The following is a 21,818-nucleotide window of genomic DNA, read 5'->3' as shown; positions in this document are numbered from 1 at the left end:
ATATTAAACAGAGGGAACAGAGGGAAAAGTATAAAAAAGACACTACTGATTATGAAAATAAAAAATAGAGCTAAAGAAAAAATATTTAACAGACATATAAAACATTAAAAAAAAAACATATTAGACAACAAGGTACAAAGAAATAAGACATAAAATACATTGGATGAAAATTGATTAAAAAAAAGACAAAAGAATTGCAAAAATAGAAATATGACATTACAAAAACAAAATAAAATGATAAAAATAAAATAAAATGCTTTAAAAAAACGATATGGACATTGTGTCATCTTTCTCAAGGTATAAAACTCACCTCCTATTTTGACGGTAAAGTCTTGAGCTACCATGCAGTTCCTGGCGGCAAGGTCACGATGCACGAACTTCTTGGCGTTGAGGTACGCCATGCCGTCTGCGATTTCGGCCGCCATCTGGGTCATCTCTTTTAGCGTGGGGGGCGGACGGCCCGGGTTGTTCTGACAATGACACCCATTTTTAAACTCGCCATTTAAACAGCGAGTACTGCTGGAAATGTGAATTTCCCTACGGGGATGAATAAAGTATCTATCTATCTATCTATCTATCTATCTATCTATCTAGTACGCCACGTCAAGCGAATTTGCGAAAGCGCGTTACCTCAGCGTCAGGGCGTAGGGAGCGCAGGTAGCTCTTCAGGTCCCCGTGGGTCATCAGCTCCATGACCACCAGAGTGGGCTGACCTTTGGACACCACGCCCAGCAAACGCACCTACAAAAAGATAGGATGGAATTGCACGTGCATAAGTATTTTTGTGAACGTCAGAACAATTCGTCAGGTAATACGGGTTATGCGTAGGGAGGGTACATTCAAGCGGTCGTTGTGCTTACCACATGGTGACAACTGAAGGCTTTCATGACGGAAGCCTCGTTGAGGAACTCAATCCTCTCGCGCAGACTGGCTGACTCGTTGACCGTCTTGACCGCCACGCGGGTCTCGCTCTCACCCTTGATGATGTCCTTGGCAATGCCCTCGTACACCATGCCGAAGGAACCCTGGCCTAGCTCCCGCAGAATTTTGATCTTCTCGCGGGCAACCTCCCACTCGTCCTCCTCGTACACTGCGGAAGAAGGCATCGTTTTGTCAATGTTGATTATATTCCCTAACTGGATGACTTCCTGGGCAACTTGACGGATTCATAATAGGTATGACAGTATTCCTCATAGTGAAGTAATATTTTAGGAAGCTGTTTATTTGTCCCCCATAGACCATGTGCACATAAAATAGTTAATTTGTTATTTTTAAGTCATTATGTAACCCCCCCCACACACACACATATCCACACAAAATGTTCTACCATCTACCAAGGTGTCCACAAGAGGGAGACGTTTATATGACTTCCGAGAATGACAAAACCAGCAAAATATAAATGATCAAAATATGTATTTGGCAATTTCAGAAGATATTCTACCATCTACCAAGGTGTACTACCATCTACCAAGGTGTCCACAAGAGGGAGACATTTATATGACTTCTAAGAGTAACAAAGCCAGCAAAATATTAAATATCATAATATTTGACAATTTAAAAAACATTTTAATGAGGATTTTTTTTAACATAAACATGGACACACAAAACATTGTGGGGTGCCTATGTTTGAAATATGTATTAAAAGAAATTTGCCTTGCCCATGTACCAGGAAATATTAAAATATTACGAATATATAAGGGCTCCACCGTAAAACTGAGCAATTGAGTCGGTCGATAATTGGGGGGGGTTGGAGAAAAACATGATCATAGGGTGAACTGATGGCTTACTGTCATTTGCGCTGAGATACTCAGGGTTGGACGAGGCATAGATGGGACCGCTGGGCCCCTGAGTTTGGCTGAAAAGAAAATAATCAAGTCACTTCATAGAACCAAGTCTGCGCTTCAAAATGAGAGGCAGAGGCAGCTTACTTCTTTTTGAACAGGGCGAATCCTGCCAAGGCTGCAAACAGCACCAGCACGCAGATGACCGGTCCAATCACAATCTTTGCGATGTTGAGAGGATCTCCTGGTAGAAAAAGGTGATCGTTAAAAAAAAAAAAGAAAAACATTGACATGCGACACGTGACACAGTCAGGTGACCTCAACACACTGGCGAAAGCATAGACTTACTGGCGTCTTGCACGTAGAAGTACGTGGGCTCGGTCCAAGAACCGTTCCCGGCCAGGGAGGTGGCTCTGATCCTCACCGTGTAGTTCCCGGAGTGCATCACCCGCAGCTTGCAGCCACGTGTGGTTTTGTACATGTTTCTGGACACACAGTGGTGCAGCTCCTGTGCCAAATCAAAAAGATCATTCAAAGTTTACATTTACATGTGTACTGTATATCTTGCAGGTGCTACCGTTTTTGGTTAGCAGCAGAGCAGGCTCACCTCACTGTCGCCGATGCGCTTGTAGTTGACCTCGTACAGGATAATCATGCCGTTGGGGGCAGTGGGCTCCAGCCAGGTGATGTGCACGGTCATGTCGGACACCTCGTATGTGATCGGGCCTGAGATATCATCTGCTTTGTCTGCGGGGAAAACAAACATAGTCACATGGAGGCGTACTATGTGGTTGTGATCGGCGAAAGTCTGGATGTTAGGTCTAATTATAGAGAATGGGCAGATATCTCATTCTTTGATATTTTCAAGGCATTGCTACATTATTTGCTTCTTCATTTTTGTGATGACTTTTTACTTTTACTCAACTCCAAGAAAGATTTGTGCGCTGTGTCTCAGTGATTGCCTAAAGAGAGAAAAAATCTTGGTGCTCAAAAATGGTCACGGTAAAGTTAAAAGACATACCGGTAATGTAGGTTAGGTGTATTTCTTAAATTTGTCATCGCTTATATTTTGTTAGCCGGTTCACAAAGTTAGCAAAGCTATGGGATCACACTGTTTTGATGGTTTAAGACTAAGTGTAGAAGTGTCACAAAAGCCGTACTGAACTGGAAGTATTTTTTTTAGCTAAAAGACGCTCGTGCATCTAATTGAACCAATTCCTTAAACTTTGAAATAAATCAAGGTATGTATCAAATCATCTCGTTGGAGAGAGATACCATAGTCGCCATCATGAGATGTGTTCGTTGTAGAATACATTGTGAGAGCATTTTTGTCTAACCTTCAGGCATGGTGCGAGCGCTGACGTAGGCCGCCATGCTGCACCGGGTCGCGTCTGTGGGGTGGTTGCAGGCGTGGATTTCAATCTGGTAGCTGGTGAAGTGGCGTAGGTTGGAGATGACGGTGGACTCTTTGGCCAGCACGGTGACCACTGTTTTGGTGCTTTCAAATGTCTCCTCGTCCTCAGGAATGGCGGTACTAGACAGCCTGCCCGAGGTCGTGGTGGGGAACAGGCGTGTTTGGTTGGCCACGCCCATCGCAGAGCGCCGTTGTCTTGAGCGTCTGCCAAGTGAAAGTTGTTTTTTTTTTTAATTCTGTTGCAAAATTCTGAAGTTTATGACTTGTTTATCAAAAAGTGCACAACTATACATTTTCCAAGAAAAATGTGTTATCTTCCTCTGAAACACACTTATTTCCTCAAAAAAATGTGCTCTTACTGAAGAAATCACTTTTTTCCATTAAAACATGAAAGAACTTCCCTGAAATATACCTTTTTGCTTTGAAAATGCCATTTTATTTGATTGAAAATTTAAATTGAAGCTATAAGACACCCCCGCTTCTCACCAAAATGCAAAAAAGGAAAACCTTTTCTGGAAAGTTATAGCTTTTTTTTTTTTTTTTTTAACAAAAACTGTAAATAAAAACACATTTTCACAGACACTTCATAAAAATGAAGAAATCATGACAATTTACACTACTTTTTTCTACAAATGTTATTCTCTCAGATATACTTTTGTTCTAAAAGTTGTATTTTTTTTATTTTATTGCAATTTTGTTTGAAAAATGTACATTTCTATACCCCTCCAAAAGAACATCTAGAAAACACGACTGTTTTTTTTGAAGAACACCTTTCACCCTCCTCAAAATATGTTTTGTAGAAGACTTACAGTCTTGTTAATCCGTCTATGCTGTTTTGAATTGGGCTAGCGTGAAACCAAATCACATGATTCTGTTAAATACACAAACTGTAGATACTCTTTGTTTTACATCGTGTTTTGCAATCAACTTCATCCACAAACTAAAGTGACAGGAGAAAACAGGGCTTTTAAAGGTTTGTGTGGGGAAGGGGAAGTCTTACTTCATCTCAAAAACTTCATTGTGGAGGTAGTTCTCAAAGGTCTTGCGGTACTCCAGCTCCTCCTTCTCCTTCTTGAGCTCCTTGTCCGTCTTGGGGCAGGAGCAACATCGTGTGCCGGGTCCCTGCTCCTCTGTTTGGTTCCACTTTTGCTCCTCGTCACCGTCAACCTGAGTGGGTACTCTCGAGGGCAGCTTCATTCCTGGGAAGACGGGCTCAAGCTGTCACAAGAGGAGGGCACTACAAGTGCCACACATAGAGACCCCAAGGGCGTGAGGGGACACATGCAACACCCAATCATACTGGTGGTGATAAATTACAGGAGACAGGACATTCTGGCAGATCTACTTGTATTCCCTTGAAATGTGCAAAGTGCAGTTTGAGGTTGATTTGTTGTGAAGAGTTTGACCATCACAGAGCTCGATCACAACAACTTGTGCCTCTAGCGCTGCATCTTTGTCAATAGTGACCAAGATCACGTCTGATTGTGCTGTGAATAGTCAGCTCTTTTAGGCACTGGAATCATTGGGCAATCTGACATGTCAATCATATTGGTATACACATGGGATCATAAGCGTCTCACCCTTTTGGCAGTAGTCGAATTTGTAGAGCTCGCTGGCCTCAGCTTGCCGCTGACAGAAGACCAGATAGTGTGTGATGTTTCCATTGGGGTCATTGGGTGGCTTCCACTTCAGTATGATCTGAGAGGATGAGTTGGATGACGAGATGGGGTCCAGAGGAACAGACGGTTCTATGGACAAAAAGACATTACAATATATTTACCATTAATCTACTACTCTAGTATATCTAACAGGTACTTATGTACTTGTATTACAGTCATGTAGTTGGGCGTTCATCAACTTTTGTCTACCAAAGACCTTCATTTGGATTTTGTATGACTGGTGTGGATTGAGATCCATCTATTTTGTTCTGTTTCTGTTTTTATTTTGCAATGTTTCTACTCCGTCTTGTTTCTCCCATTAATAAATATTTAGACTAGCACTCTGTCCAGCATCCTGTGTATGTTGAGCTTTTTCTTTCAAGGAGGCGCAACAAGTGATGATGTAGACTGCTGAGTTAGCATAACGCTAACGAGCTGACGTACAGTACACTCGACCCTTGTGAACAGGCAGAGTATGTGTGCCGTTTTTATGACAGATTTTATCGTATACTAAAAGCTAAGCACTGAGAGCATTTTTGAAATTTATTAATGAAAGCGATATTCAACTTGTAAACCGGAGTATCTGGTAAACAGATGAGACACTCAAGCTTATTGACGGGTCATGGCCAACGTTGACTTGAATAAACATTAGGGATCAAAATCAGAACCCGTGGTTGCGAGAAGTCTGGATGTCAGGGTGAAGGCGAGCAGAGACTACTTGTGAAATTGACCAACTTGTCACCGCCTGCTGCTCATTCGGAACGACAGTTATGCCCGTGGGGCCAAGACCAACAATCATGGACAAAGTGAACCTTGGTGTCAGGGGCGCCAGACAGGGTAAGTGCGTCATCCTGCCCTTGACTCGGCTACCAAACAGGCACATCTAAAAATCTTTATGTTAGTGTTTCCACATGGTATTAATAATATGGTATGTTTCAGACTGAAAAATTGGCGCACAAGTTTCTCTTCTTTATTTCCATCATTCTGTGATGAAAGGATTTATTTCAGGAGGTGGTAAAAATGGCGGGCGTCACATACTATAAGAATATTACAGGCCCCAGGAGAGCACTTGGTGAAAACTGATGATCCCAGGCTAACAAAGTTACATTCAAGCCATACGTTACAAAGACTGTGCTTGGCGGCAGTTACTGTGGGAGCCACGGAAATAAAAGCAAGTGGTCCAATTATAGATTTTCTTGCTGGATTTATGTTGTTTTCTTCATTATTTCCTTTTTTTTAAGAGAAGTCCTAATAAATAGGTATAAATGTGAAGATCTGCTATAAAGCTAGGATAAGTGAAAGGGTTATCTTATGTATCTAACATTTAAATAAAATTCCGTAAAATTACAAGAATAAAATCATAATGCCTACAAAGATATAATCATGCAAAAATAACATTTTTGTTATGATCATAGTTTTTCTTTGCAATATTTCAGAAAAAAAACAAACAAAAAAATCAAATAAAGAAGTGCACTTCCATGATTACAAAATTGTAATGTTTTGAGGAAAAGACAAGCCTTATGTGCTGTTCCAGGAGTAAACTGGATTCTTATGAGAAGAACAATGCAAAGTCATTACATTACCACAATGATTTCAAGAGAATACAGCCTGAATCTTAGGAGAATAAAGTCGTTTTTCTTAGAAAAAAGAATCTTACAAGAATAAGGTTGTAATTTGCAACAAATGACAGTTAAAGTTTTAAGAGTATTTTCATGCAATGTAACTTTTGGAAAATACTGGTTTTACTCTTTCAGACACTGTTTCTCACTTGCCCACTTGACCAAATAAACACCCCCCTCAAATAAATTATTCTCTTTTATATATATGTCTAGTTTGATCCTCGACAAGCGTCTTACTGGTGGCATTGGTGCGAACGTAGATGATGTCGCTCTTGGCCCCGTTGACCTGGTGCTCATCGGAGGCGGAGAGCTGCGTCTTGACCATGATGGCGTACTGCGTCCAGGGTTTGAGGGGTAGGATGAGGTGGCCAGGCTCGAAGCGGTCCCTGTCGCCCTCGGTGGAACGTGGCGGCGGGTCCACATCTGCGATCACCCAGCTATTGGAGCCGCACGCGTCTTGCCCGTCAAACTCGGTTACGTTCTGGAATGGCCTGTAAAGAGGAGCGTGACATCGTTCAGTGCGATATGGTCGAGGCAACAATACATTAAGAATAGCAGGAGAAAAAGAACATCAAAGATGCTAATAAGCGGGGTTCCTGTGAATAATGCGGGTTATGTTTCTCAATAAAATCTGTGTTCCAGTGTTCCACTGCAATCTTTGTGACAGTAAATTTAAGAAGAAAAAAAGTTTAATATGAAAAAAAAAAGTCATCCTCATCAATGAATTTCTAAAGCTCACACAGCAAAGTAGTCTTAATGTTACAAGCAAACAAGTCAGAAGACGAGCAGACACTGGTAACGTTAATAAAAATGATGAAATATATGGAAATAAAGTTATGTTACGTGTGTTACAAGAATAAAAACGGTACAAAAAATGTGTTACGCAACAACAACAAAAAACACTCTTACTAATTAAAACACGAGCGCCCATGAGGCACATAAACTATCGTTCCCCCCAAAAATAATGAAAGTTAAATTAGAATTGTAAAATGTAAAAACCTTAAATCATTAGACTACAAGTAAAAATTTCTAATATCATTTTGCTAACATGAAATGGGTAGCAGTAATGTTAAGACTAGATAATAGTCATTAAGCCAGGTGCAATTGAAAACAAAAAGTCATAACCTTAGATGTAAAGTACTGTAATTTTACAAGAACCTTGGAATAAGGGTGTAATGTTACAACAATAGTCATAAGACTTCTAGAAAAAAAATGTATGTTTTGGTCACAATCTCAAAAGAATGATGGCTCCATCATATAAAAAATGTTGTGGATATATTTGTGCAGCTGTAATCTTCTAAGAATACAGTAAACACATTTGGAATGTTATAAGAATATTTCAAGAATGAAAATCTCAATTTGTTGCAGCTGAAGACAATACGATTGGTGAACACTTTGCCAGCAATGTAGTTGGAGAAGTACTTACGCTTCTTTATAGAGCACCATGAATCCAAGCAGGTCTCTGAAGTCTGGAGGCCAGAAGGCTTCCCATTTTACCATTATCTTATCGCTCATAGTGCGGATTTGAGTGAACTTCAGCACATGATTCTCGCCTGACAAAACAAATATTTATCATGAGGTGAAGAAAAGTGCAGAAGATGTTCATAAGTGATACAGATCTTGTTCAATGTCTACCTAAGATGCTCTTCTCACACTCAATTTTAAAATGATGAAACATTAACTGAGGTTAATTTAATCAATAAACAATATTGCAGATCAGCCATGAATCTGTTACAACTGATATAATCCTAACACAATGTTTTTACACAAATACCTTTGAGCGGCTGTTCATCTTCACACAAATTATTTTAGTATTCTGAAAGATCCACTGTAGTTAGATTTTATCAACACAATTAGGTGGAGTGGTCCTCCATCTGCTGAAATAGATTTACTCTAAACACAATGTCATCCATCTGTTGAAACTGACTTTATCCAGACAATGTTGAGGAATGTTAGTTTTAAAATGAACAAAAATCATGCTTGTTAGTGGGATGATGCTAAGAAAAACATGTGATGAAATGACAATTATTAATGTGCCACTTACAGGAGGCCTGGTCGCCGTTGGTCTTGGACGCAATGTCGTTCTTGCGGTCCCGGGTGCCGGCAACCTCCTCCATTTTGCGGATCTCGGACATGCACAACTTGGAGTTGTAGTGGAAGAACATGCGTCCATGTAGGATACTCAACTTGTGCTTAGACCAGTCCCACAGCTGCCGCAAGTTCTGGTTGTCCAAGGCGTAGAAGGAGTAATTCCTTAGGGGGGACAGATAACATGAAAGAATGGTAACTGGTTCAAGACCCTAATCAAGAAAGAACAGATGAAAAAAAGATGCATAGAAAATTGTGATAATCATTATCAAATTGAACCATAATTGAAATACATCATGATGTGCCTTCAATGGCAAACCCCAATAAGATGGCCTATGATAAAAAAAATATTTGCAATGCAGTGAAGCCGCAAACATGGAACCACAAAAAAGCGAGGAATGACTATAGTGTGTGTTTAATTGGGTTAGAATCATGAGGTGACCCTTGAAGAATGAAAGTTTAAAAAGATTTGAGAACCCATGTAGCAGGTAGAGAACATGGCTTTACCCAATTTCTGTCTGCTCCCCACGGATGACGCGAAGCTTTCGGAAGAAAGACAGTGAAACCAGGGCGTAGGAACGCCGCACCGTCAGGTAGCCGGTGATCTCCTCCAGTTGGCCCAGGCTAGCCTCCAGCTCTGCTGCAATGTTGTCTGTAACAAAAAAAAACAACAACAGCAGAGTAGTTTGTCACGTTACCTAAAGGTGGCTTAAACCTGTGAAGCCTTTTGAGACTTAGGTGATTCAGGGCTACACAAATAAAATTTGATTGATTGATTAAAACGTAGTGATTTATGGGCGCTTACTTCCTCCACGCAGATTGATGACCAGGCTGCCGTTGAGGATGGTGCAGCCTCTAAGCGCCTGCGCTGCAGTCACTGAATCCACAGTTTTTAGACCCATGCACACCTTGGGGCAGAGCCCGGCACATGGAGTGCAGTTAAGTCTGCGGAGCCAAGAAACAAAAACGTAAGCTGTTTTCACATTGAAATTTTTACAGACAAAAAAATAAATACGTATATTCACTAGAACTCTGTTACTAATCATAACTAACACATCCCCAACACACATATCATCTCTAAATGCATTCAAGTGTGGAGTTTAACGAATGATGAGCTCATATTTAGAGGTGGCGATCTATTCAATTAACGTTCCAGGAGATGTGGTCCTTCCACAATGTAAAATGCAGCCATATTTTGGTTTGCTGTTTTGGGGTTTTAGTCCAGTCTACAGTTCTTTCTTTTTTGTTGTTTCATTTTAATAATAATAATCCTTTTAATTTTGGTTTAAGTTCCACCTTGTAATTACACCCCCCCCCCCCCCCCCCCCACCCCCCCAAACAGACATTGTATGTATGTAATTGAAGTGTATAAAATGCGTTCAATAATACCTTGCCTACCTTTCTTTTATATGGCCAGTGAACTACTAACCATAGTACGGAGGCTGAACAGGTATAACACAAACTTTATTTTCTTTTACAGCACACAAATGCATTAGAGCATGGTGAGCACAGCTAACTTTCCCTGCAGCGCCGAGCAGTTGTGGAAATGGTCCCTATCTTTATTGTCTGGCTTAAAGAAATTACCTCTACATTCTACTAGGCTCAAAATTGACTAAATATGGTTCTTTGTCCTATTAAGGGTTACAACTAGGTGCCTTGTGTATGTTTACCTTGCAATAAACACTGTCTGATTGTTAAGCATGTGTGGCAAAGTTTACATAAACAGCGAAGAATGAGAACATTGGCGTCAACGCTAACAGAGGGCTAAATAGGTAATTGGGATCGTAGCGGCAACAACGATTGTGCCCTTTATCATTATCCTGCCCTTGTATCTGTTCCACATCCTGAGAGAAATGCCACGGCCATTGGTGAATCTATGTTCTACAATAAATGTGTTTGTCTGACATTTCTGCACTTTCGGCTTTTTTGTCTTCCTCCTGTCTGAGAATGACTTTCAAGCATGAGTTCCCGGAATTGAAAAACACTGAATATAAGCGAATAATAACAAGATAGCTCGTATTTTACCTTTTGACTGAACTGACCCTGGTTAAACAACCTGGCTTACGTAATGTTTTCATTGCACATCTCTTCTCAAAACAGATAGATGGTCACAGCTGTGTGTGTCTGCCGTATTAAATTATTTCTGTGAAAAGCCATCTGTGCAATCTCATCATTCATAAAGCGGCCATGATGAGCACAAAAAAATACTCCAAACTACAACACAACAGATACATTCAACAAACACGCAATGTTTGTTTGCTTCTTTCCCTCCTGTGGTGATTAAAATTGTAATTAAAGCAAGGATTACACACCTAATTGATGGACAATATGCTCTGAGTCACTGGTATGATTGTGCTTAAGTCCTTTTCTTTAGCGGTTTTATAAGGACAAAACGTTTTTGTTTGGCCAAGCACAGAAGCAAGGGCAAAATGAAGTAAAAGCTGCAGCGATGAACTAAAACTTGGCAGCCTTGCACCGTCCACATGCAGAAATGACAAACCCAAACGGCCAACTTAATTCATCATTTTGGGCATTGGTCTTGAAAGCTTTTTGAGGGTCAACTAATGATAGGCATGCCTATCAAAATGTATTTTGCCAAATGATACTCTACTTTGGGGACTAATTTTGGACATTTATGGTATTATGGAGGACTTGTAAGGGACTAGCGATTATCACGACACGGTGGTTTCTAATTGACCATATTATTCATGGCAAGGACTCCTCTACGAGGTCTAAGCATATAATAAGCAGAGAACAAATGCGGGTATTGTGGTCACTTGAAAGATTACCGAAAGATTAAATCGGCTAAACAAACAATCTAAGTAAAAGAGGTCTTTAAAAAAAAACCTCCAACCCCACGGGAACAACGCGGCCAAGTATGTGGGTTCCGTCGTTGGAAAAGGAAAAATTTCTTTAGCTCACAATCGACGTTGACCTCTTTCCCTTTGTGTGGTGCCACATGTGCACAGTGTAGCATTTATTCTGAGCGACGGTGAGAGTTGAGCTGTGACAACAACAGCTCATATGTGCTGCTGATATGTGACAGTCAGAGAAAGTTTCACGAGCAGGTAAACGAGGTGACCAACTTAAAATCAAAATGATGGAACGTCATTGTTAGGATGTGACTGTGATTCACAAAATGTGATCAAACACTAAATTGGGATCAGAATAAACTGATTAAGATAGTATTATTTATCAACTACAACTGCTCATTTGAACTCTGTTACTAACCAAAACAGCAGAACTTTCTAAAATGCATATCTTATATGTATTTCGCAAGTCATTTATTCAGTTCAGTGAAGTTATTGTTTTGTTGGTGTTGTTTTTAGGCAATATATGGTATTTTAGTCATGCAGACACAAAAGAAGAAGAATATTTTCTACCACTATTATGTGACACAGTAATATATGTACCCTATGCTAGTCATGTTTTGTAAAAGATACAGTCATTTATTTAAAAACAAAGTCTAAGTCTTTGTTTTATGTTTTAATTTGACAGGAAACGTGAACTACAAGTGGCATAAACAGTTTTGTTTTTTTTTGCCTAATTGTTAAATATTTGCCAAGCTGCTGATGATTGTGAAGTGAGTTGAGTGCACAACAGCACTCTAATTATTTGTGCTGTCCACCCAAAAAAAAAAAAAAAACCCCAAAACAAATGTACTGTATAGAACTTTGTTGCCAACATCTGTCAACCTGTCGTTTTACAAGGACAAAGACAGCCGTGCAAACATAATGCTTCTTCGGCTTAACAAATGATCAGGAATGTTGGGATCTTACGTTGGCTAGCAGGCACGCCCAAAAATAAGCAAGTTCATTGCTGAGGTCCATGAGGTTGATGGGGGGAGATGTGAGGAAGGTTGTCGGAAGGTCTGCGCATGTATAAATCCTTAATCCAGAGCGGGAAGTCGGCGTAGATAAATATGACTTTAACTGTAAATCGAGTCAAGTTGAGCAAAGGGGAAAACACTTGATGTCTGAGTCACTTTGTGGCATAGCAGAAACTGCTGGCGAGCTAAAAAAAAAAAACTCTAGTGTAGCAAAACAACATGCAGTGTGGATTCAGCTATGAAGTCTAGAATATCAGTAATATTTAATTCCATCCATTATTCATTGCTTATCTGGGGTCGGGTCGTGAGGGTGAAAGCGTTAGCTGGGAAGCCCAGACTTCCTTCTCCCCTGCCACTTTGTCCAGCTCCTTCTGGGGGGATCCCCAGGTGTTCTCAGGCCAGACGAGAGACATCGTCTCTCCATCATGCCGTCCCCAGGGCCTCCTAGTGCAGTCCATTAAACCCAGTCTAAATGGGGAGGGGTTATTGGCCTTGTCTTGTCTTTCCCACTATGATGTTTGGAATAAGCAGCACCAACACAGACTAAGTTGGCAAAGTCAACCCAGCAATTTTCCGGAATTCCCTTCCACACAGCCACCATGCCACCATCCTGTCTGTTTCTGCCGATATTGCCTTTGAAGGTGGAAAACTCCTTGGATGATTTCTTCCCGCCATTGCAATTTATACAGAAGAGCCACACAATTTCCGTGTGTGTGTTTCAGGGGGGGTCCACTTTTACAATGTATCATACAACATGACAATCAAATAATGACAAGGAACCACCCTTCATCTTAGGGCATACTTTCTATATCCACTGTATAGGTGGTGAAAAAGAAGGAAAAAAAAAACAGGGTTCACCCATACCACACGCAATCAAGAATTTAAACTTTTCAACAATTTTAATCATATTCTAAGCATATAATTAAACTAACATAAAAATCAACTAGACTGATTATAAACTAGTTTAATCATGTATTCCAAGTGTGTCCGAACATACCTGATGGAGGTAGTGGCATCGTAGGTAGAGTTACTCTCTCCACCACAAGGAATACCGAATACAGAAAATGACTTATAATAGCTAGAAAGTTACAGTGGCTAACACCACTGAGATACTTCACAATTCCCCGTGAGCTATGTGACATACTCATTGGAGAGCAACATATTTGAATTCCCCGAGGAGATTTCAATCCTTCACCAACAGAAGGCGCTAGCACTGTAAAACAGTCATAAAACACCTATTCACAAGAATTCTATGAAGTCACAAAACCTAAAGCAGCAACTCTGGGTGATTCAAACCACAGAAGAAAAATTCAACATTGCTGCTGTGTACCCACTGTCTCATTACCTTATAGTGACAGTTATCAGCACCATTCCTCAACCATAAAACTACTGTTTACTGTTGTGTAATTATCCAGCACAAAGAAACCATCTTGAAATGACGCGCATGAATACTCTTAGCCAGATTTGCCTAAAAAAGATGCAAGTGCATATAGATACAACAGCACACACTGGCTATTATGGGCTCTAATATTTAATACAAATTGTATTGGGACATTATTTAGGAGACCGTTTGGCATTCACAAAAATAATAGCAGAAGGCAAACTCTAATCCCAAAGTGGACTTCATAGGTTATTAGCAGGAGAGAGGCAGTAGCATTATTTTTATCGTAATATTTGACTGCACGAGGTGCAGTCAAGTATAGTTCAATGACTATCGACAAAAGAGCAAAGCTATTAAAAAAAAAAAAATCAACCTAACAATAAAAAAAAAAAAAGGATCCACCAGACAGCACCAAAGCAATACAGTGATTGCTTCAACCACGAGAACGGAAAACGAAAAAAAAAAAAAAAACTATAAATGTGCAAATGCCAAAGAACAAATATGTGAGGGTTAACTGTTAAAAAAAACAAAAACGAAACATAATTACTTAAAAAAAAACAATCTACCATATGGCATGAATGCTTAAACAATTTAGCTGAGGTTTACGCGTGTCAATCAGATAATTACTCCATAATGGACTACAGCCTGTCTCGGTAGGGAGTGGGCGAGAAAGTCATTATCAAATGAAGACCTTTTTAGGGAAATGAAAGGGCGGCGGCGCACTTACGTGGACGAGTTGATGGTGGTGAAGCCGGAGGGACACTCGGGGATGCAGGCGCCATTGTGGATGACGTACTCGTGACACTCAGGGTTCTTACTGCGCTCCTTCTCCCCCTTGCACCTGTCGTGGAGTTCCTGGCAGAAGGCGAAAGAAACACAGCGCCAGCCCTTGAAGGTGTAGTGGCCATCGGGGCAGCGCTCCACGCAGCCGTCCCGGTGCTGGAGGCCTCGGCAGGCCACGCAGTGCGCTGCCGACTGGGGCTCCAGGCAGCCGCCGAGGCACTGCTCGTGGCAGCACTGCTGGCCCCGGGTGCAGGCGCGGTGTTTGCAATGCACGGGACACACTGCAGGGAAGACAGAAGGAAGGCAGGTTGGTAAAAAGGGGTCCACCATGACTGTAAAGCGGCCATTAGCTAGGAGGTTTAGAGGTAGATCAAAGGAGGATTTAATCTGGGCTGCCAAATAACATGCATCATTTATAATGTAAATACCCCTGAAGTCTCATGGAAGGCTTTGTTATCTCTGTTTATTCATGGGTTCACCTAAAGGGCAAACACATTCACTTGCATTATTTCAATGATGGTTCTTCAACATTGGTTTTCCTTTTTTACATGGAAAAGAAAATCCATTGGATAAATTACAACTTCTATTTGACACCACTGATTTAAAAGATCATCTGTTCCATACTATACAGATTTATAATTTTGGTACCGAGACGAGAGACACAAATCCTGCAAAAATGAAGGTATTCCACATTCAGATACAGTGGTGCCTTAAGATAGAATAGATACAAGTTTGTAAACACCATTTATTTCTCATTATTTGAAAATTTCCTGATTTGTACATTTATACTTCAGTCATCAAAATTATGAAGCAATATAGAACACAAAACAAATGTGAAACAAAACCGAATGGTTTTTCATTTAGATTCTTCAAAGTAGTCATATTTTGTTACGTTCTCAGTCAGCTTTATCTTTTGGACGATACTTTATGCCCTAGCTGTGCATTTTCAGGAGTTAATAACGTGAATTTCTTGATCACGTAATATGAAAACGTTAAGTGTTTCCAAACTTTTGACTAATACAGTATGAGTGAGCTGACTAGGGAGAATTTTCAAGATACAAACAGTTATAAGGCCGTTTTGTTTACTTCGTCTTGGGTGAGCCAACCGAAACTATGATTCCACACACGCGTTTAACCAGAACATTCATACTGTGAGTCAGTTGAGCCAACCTCTTTGGTGACCATGTTGCCTCCACACGATCCAAGAAAAGGCCTACCTAAAAGCTTCCCCGCACTATAGGTAGCATACACGCAGGATGAATTAAGAGGTTTATATAGCTTTATTGCTCCAGAAAAGTGCTCATCAGCTAGAGTGAAATCCCTCACTGAGCCTGTCAGCAGCCAAGAGGATCATCTCGCAGTTAGCCAACAACAAGCGTTATTGTATACAAACAGCAGGGGGCCAGGGGGGTTACCCACATTACCTCGGCACCAGGCAAATGCTAATGAGGAAGGGCTCTCTTCGGTCGCCAGGAAGTAAACATGAACGACGGTTGATGTCTTTTGCAAGCGAGACACTTTTGTAACATGAAACTACATGTGGCGCGTGACTCAAGAACACGCAACAACAAAAACGTGCACCTTCATTAACACAAAGTGATCGGTGGGTGGATTAACCACAGACGCAGAGGGGAATAGATGTTCCAGGTCGACACATGAGGCTGATGATGGTACTGGGCTTTGAAGGACAGATAGCAAGGTGCAAGGTGGCTGTTTATGCATGCGTCTGCATATGTGTGTTTGTAATAATAAGCCTATGATGTAACATTAGAGCAGGTATGAAGGCACCTCCTTGTGTGTTTGTTCATGCGCACCTATGTGTACCGTATGTACGAGCGCGAGCAGTCATCCAAGTGGAAAATGTGAGGACAAGGACGAAAGGTCCTTCGAGGTAAACCTGCCCAAAATAAAATATACCAACCCCACATATGTTCTGGATTAAGTAGCAGAGGGCGTTGGATCAAGTGTCATAATAACTGCAAAGATGCAAGTGTGGGCATCTTTTATAGGTCTTTGCACAACTGATAACTGGTAAGCAGTTATTCTTTGTACTAACCTTTCTATACTGATTATCAGGAGGATCAAGAGGATTTTCAAGTGCGAGGGTCTTGGACCAACTGGTCACAAAACCCTTCAGTAATGCTTTTTTTTGTAATGGGATGTTACGTTCCAGACCACCCCTGCAATAAGACGAAATCTTCAAAGCAGCGACCAAACATTTATTATTATTCACATACATTTTAAAACGTCATGTATAAATAACAACAATAAAGTATGTGAGGTGTAGGAATTAATTTTGTGCACTTGGGATCATAGTCCTCATGTTTTACCCTTTAGTATAGGTGATGTTGAATATGTGTGTGCCTTTTAATGGCATGCATGGTCTGTTGCGTGACATGAAAACCAGCAAAGGAGAATTGTATTTGCGGCTATAAAGTGGCTAAGTTGGGCATGGGTTTGTCGTGGATGTTACAGGAAGTTTTCATCACATGATTATACATATGCACTTCTGGTGAATTTCTTTCTAACTGGATTATTGGTAAGGCAATATTTAAAGCTAATGTTCTATGACAAATTCAATATTGTAAACTGCTTTAAAGTATCCTCACATTTGCTAGTCAGAGTAAGGCTTGAACCCTCTTCCCCATAATTTAGCAGGTTTTTGTTATTTTGCAGCCGCCACTCTGTGAGCCTGCAGTAGTTGTTAGCACACCTGCCTCACAGTTCTGACGCCTGGGCTTTGATTCTCAGCTGTGACCTTTCTGCATGGAGTTTTGTGTTCTATCCATGCATGGGTGTTTTTTCCCCGCCCAGCAACTCTGGCATTTTGAAAAAAGGTAATGATTTGGCTTTGGTGAACAGAATGTGTCAGACCACTGCTCTGACACCCTGTTTGCCATCCCCCCCATGTCCTTTCAGCACCTCTAAAGGAAGCATGTGAACATGTGTGTGTGTGTGTGTGGCCTTCAGCAACTTGAGAATGGCAGCAGGAGGAGGAGTGTGAGGAGAGGTTGGGGGGCACCATGAAGGGACAATGTATACATAGTATAACTACTTCTTACCTAAATTGTTAAAGTAGCTTTAATGACGACACAAGAAGGGATGACTCTTGGCATCAAAAAAATAACATGCCTTTGATGGTGAGGCCAAAAGGTTGGTTTCTAAACCTGTCTTTCAACTCTGCTTTCAATGCAAACACACACGATGAACGTCAAGGAACGCGGCTGACTCCTGATCCTGCAGGAGAGCTCCATGCCGGGCCGTCGCAGCTGCAGAAGATCCACCCTCATTCTGAGCCAATGTGTTGGCTAGCTGAAGAGGCTAGCCATTCAAAGGCCTCTCCCCAATTCTGAGGAAGACAGGCCCCCAGTTTTAACCCTTTAGGGCCCTCTTCTATAAAAACAGTTCAGCAAGAGAGCAAGCAAAGGGAAGATCCAACAAATGATATTATCGGACAAACTGAAACATACTCCAGTGGCATGAAATGCTTTTTACACACACTAAACACACACACCATAGTTATGAGTGTCATTCTAGAAATTTTAAACAGTCGGAATTTGAAATCGTCAGCAACGTCTCAGGTGTTGAGTTATGCCAATCAAGTCTGCCACCCGTTAGCTGATTTGCAAAGTTAATTAGGGATCTGACACCTACTCTGATGCTAATGTTTATCAGTTTTCTGAATGACATGTTGGAATTTGATTTGGAAATAAGTAAAATTGCTTTGTGTGTCCTAAAATTACACATCATCCATGATTAGAATAAATAAATAAATAAATAAATAAATAAATAAATAAATAAATAAATAAATAAATAAAAGATTGATTGGTGCATTCACTGACCTCAACCATGGGATTTGGCGACAGACACCATACATGATTTCTAGCCACAGATGAATATGAAATTTTAAAGTATCGTATTAAAATACAACAAAGTGTGTTGGCTGAGTCTTGCTTCTGCCTAAAACCTGGATTTGTTTTACGTGAAAATATAAAGTATCATATTAAAACACAATATACTTTGTTGGCTGAGACTAGCTTCTGCTTAGAACCTGTTTTTTTTTTAAACAGCTTTTTGATGAGTGGTGTTAATTCCGCAAGATAATGATCTGGGCTAATGTTCATGGAAAAACATTCACGAGTTAAGATGTATATACAGTACATGAATGCATGTGTATATGTATGTATATATGTATATGTATGCATGTACAGTATACACAATACATTTGGGTTAGTTGGCCTTCATATTATTTTAACTCTGTGAGGATAACGGAAATCTCAAAGACAAAGACAAAGAAATAGCAATCAGCTCTCATCTCCTTTGCGATGCGTGTATTCAAAATAAGAGACAAGGAATGTAACAAATTTTGTTTTCAGTAGTTAGCTGCAGTTTTTAGAGGACGTGGTACCGAGAGAGTACTAGAAAACAGCTTGATTGACATGAGTGTGAGAGAGAGAGGATCAATAACTGTGGTTTAATGTTTGATGAACCAGTCAACTGCGGGTTTGAATGAACATGAAAATAAATAAACAGCAGTGGTCTGCTTGCATTTTGTTTGAAATGTGTGGTCAATACTCGTGTAGTTCTACAGCTGAAGACTAAAGGAAATACAGGAAAAACAGATGACTAGTGATCCAAAACAACGACAATGACTCATCCAAACGAGTGTTCACTGACAGACAACATTTCAGTGTCAAATCCCGTTAGAGGCCATTAAGATGGAGCCTTTCTTAAGCGAGCACTATTCGGCCAAGCTCTGTGAAGACTGTCACTCATGCTATACAACATGTTAATTTCTCAATAATCACAATTCTTTAGCATGTGCCAGGCCTTGCAAGAAGTAATGCATCTTTTCTTAGTTCGGTCAGCCGAGATCTTAGCATAAATTTAAGACATATGTATTCTACAAATCTTTTAAAATATATTTATCTGTAGGGTCTGATACCAAATGGCCCACTGCAGAGTGTCAAAGACAACACAACAGCTTCGTGAAGAGAGCCCTTTAAAAGTCTGACTTCTGCATGTTATCCTCATTCAATGCTGTGCCACTCAAATATCTACACAAATGCCAACTCCTAACATGCTTAACCAAACATGTGTCTGTTGAGTCAAGGTCTAATCTGTTCATGTGGTTACACCATCATAATGATATTTGAGTATGGTGGGTGTTTATTATTAACACATTAGTGTATTGTTAACGTCTGTTGTTTTCACAAATTTTGCACTCATCACAGAATACAAAGAAACAGTCATTAAGGGTTGAAATTACACAACGCAAATTAAAGACACTTTTTTCGAACAACAGGCGGTCCCCATTTTATGGCTACTGACATGCAGCGTTTCAACAAATGGCTCGCAATGAACAAGTTTGAGCAGTGGCGGAAAGTGTTATGTATGTAAATATTTACTGTTTAACTACCTCATTTGTACAAAATATAGATAAAGTAGGACATATGTTCTAACCTCATCATAAAAAGATTTGCAGGGTTTTGTTTCCTATATTTTTTCATTAAGGTTTTGTTTGTATGTTACAAAAATAATCTTAATTCGTTGTTTGCCATAATGAATGCCATTAACATGTGGGCCAGATCATTATACGGTCAAGTTAACAAGGCAAGTAAGCCACTTTGGGCATTCAAATGGGACTAACTCTTGCTTAGAAGACTGTAGACAGACCTAAGAGCTTTTAACCCAACCAGAAACACTGCCATCAGCCCTTAAATTATTATATGATATCCTTTTCAATCTGGCATGAAACAACCACTTATTCAAAACTTGTGCGTTAAGTTCATATTGAAAGGGCAGAAAATGCAAAACGGCGTGAACGGCGGTACTGCTGGATGGTAATTAAAATTCCACTGCAATGACAGGGGCAGTATTTAGTTTCTTCTTCTTTTCTCTTTCACCGAAAGCCCAGAAGAGACAAATCCAAGTATGGATAAATAAAGCGCAGACTGTCTTGCTCACTTTCTAAGCAGAAAGGTAACATGAGTAGCAGATAATTTTGTTGAAACTGAACTATCAGCATTTTGAACACAACAGCTGACTGAACTGTGGACCACAAACATTTCGCATATTAAACATTACTGTTCTGCAAATAACCTATGCTGTAAGTAACATTACAACGATCAGACTGTTGTCCTTTCTTCAAATGTTCAGTGGTGATTTTTAGTATCCTGGATTGCAATAATTTTTCATCTTCTTTATCACCATTAGAACTGTCTAATGAATGTGCATTATTGTATATGCGTTTTCTCTTGCATATGTACTTATATTATGTTTGTATGATATGTGGTATGGTTTTTCTCGATTATACAATGCATTCAATCAAAAAAAAATAGCACTGTTAAAGAATTTTTTGCTAACTGCTTTCAGGCATGAATCCTGTAACAATTTTGGAAGTAAATGTAAATTGACAGTTGTTTCATTGTCAAACTATCGGAGGAAGTTAAAATAACCGCAAATGACATTTACACACAATATAGACTTGATATGTGTGGAAAGTTGCTTTTTTTTTTTTAAATAAAAGACATTTTTGAATATGAACTTATCCTTGAAAGGTGAGCAAAGGTTTGCAACAAAGATCCAGTTAGAATCATTACTTGTGACACACTTTAAGGATAAACAACTCCTTGATGTGCCAAACGTGCCAAGAATGTGTTTGGCTAATTCACTTCAGCGCATTCAGGAAAAACACAGCAAACAAAGAGACAAAACGTGACTAATGCTAATGAGAAGTTTATTTGTTTTGCTCTCCCCAGTGCACCTCACTCGTGATGTGTTCTGATTCAGTAGTGGGGGCGGCGGGCTTTGGCCGAGCCTATGAGGGCAACAACAGGTAAACAATTTCATTAGCGAGATCCGCTCTCCACTGATAGAGAACAGAAAAACAACACCGGGAGGAGGCTGAGGAAGGGCACTTTTTGTTTTGAATGCACCGCAGTTGTCATCGCCACTTGAAAGCAGGATATCCAGTTTGTACGTGACTGGAATAGAAATGATAAATGCAGTGGTGATGGGTAATTACGGCCCCTGCTGAACAGGAAAATGACGCACAAGGCGGCCTGTGAGTCTTAACTGCCTTCCGGGCCTTGCTGTCAATCGAAACATCGGAAGAGCAAGCAAATGTGAGTTTATACGCAAATATTGAAAGAAGCTACAGGACACCAAAAGGTTTTTGAATGCGTTATTAGAAACAACAAGCATAATACCATATTTTATGTCGTTTTTAAGGTCCAAAAGAGTTAGAGACCATATATAAAACT

At 40.2% G+C, this 21,818-nt stretch overlaps 1 protein-coding gene across 1 annotated transcript in view; it reads right to left on the bottom strand.

The window, feature by feature from the left end:
- The window catches only part of insra (insulin receptor a), a 44,810-nt gene that overhangs the window by 3,336 nt on the left and 19,656 nt on the right, over positions 1 to 21,818 (bottom strand). The window contains exons 3-18 of the mRNA XM_088430206.1: positions 14,498 to 14,834; positions 9,366 to 9,505; positions 9,068 to 9,212; positions 8,517 to 8,725; positions 7,899 to 8,025; positions 6,710 to 6,963; positions 4,776 to 4,943; positions 4,196 to 4,394; positions 3,119 to 3,399; positions 2,389 to 2,528; positions 2,130 to 2,289; positions 1,929 to 2,025; positions 1,788 to 1,855; positions 861 to 1,090; positions 631 to 741; positions 311 to 470 (exon numbers count right to left, since the gene is read on the bottom strand). Of these exons, the coding sequence (XP_088286332.1) occupies positions 311 to 470; positions 631 to 741; positions 861 to 1,090; positions 1,788 to 1,855; positions 1,929 to 2,025; positions 2,130 to 2,289; positions 2,389 to 2,528; positions 3,119 to 3,399; positions 4,196 to 4,394; positions 4,776 to 4,943; positions 6,710 to 6,963; positions 7,899 to 8,025; positions 8,517 to 8,725; positions 9,068 to 9,212; positions 9,366 to 9,505; positions 14,498 to 14,834 (2,826 nt within the window). The remainder of the gene's footprint in view (positions 1 to 310; positions 471 to 630; positions 742 to 860; positions 1,091 to 1,787; positions 1,856 to 1,928; positions 2,026 to 2,129; positions 2,290 to 2,388; positions 2,529 to 3,118; positions 3,400 to 4,195; positions 4,395 to 4,775; positions 4,944 to 6,709; positions 6,964 to 7,898; positions 8,026 to 8,516; positions 8,726 to 9,067; positions 9,213 to 9,365; positions 9,506 to 14,497; positions 14,835 to 21,818) is intronic.

This window comes from Hippichthys cyanospilos, chromosome 12 (genome assembly GCF_059441005.1).
Source record: "Hippichthys cyanospilos isolate Australia breed blue-spotted pipefish chromosome 12, RoL_Hcya_1.0, whole genome shotgun sequence".
Classification (NCBI taxonomy): domain Eukaryota; kingdom Metazoa; phylum Chordata; class Actinopteri; order Syngnathiformes; family Syngnathidae; genus Hippichthys; species Hippichthys cyanospilos.
This window is presented reverse-complemented; position numbering and strand designations above follow the sequence as displayed.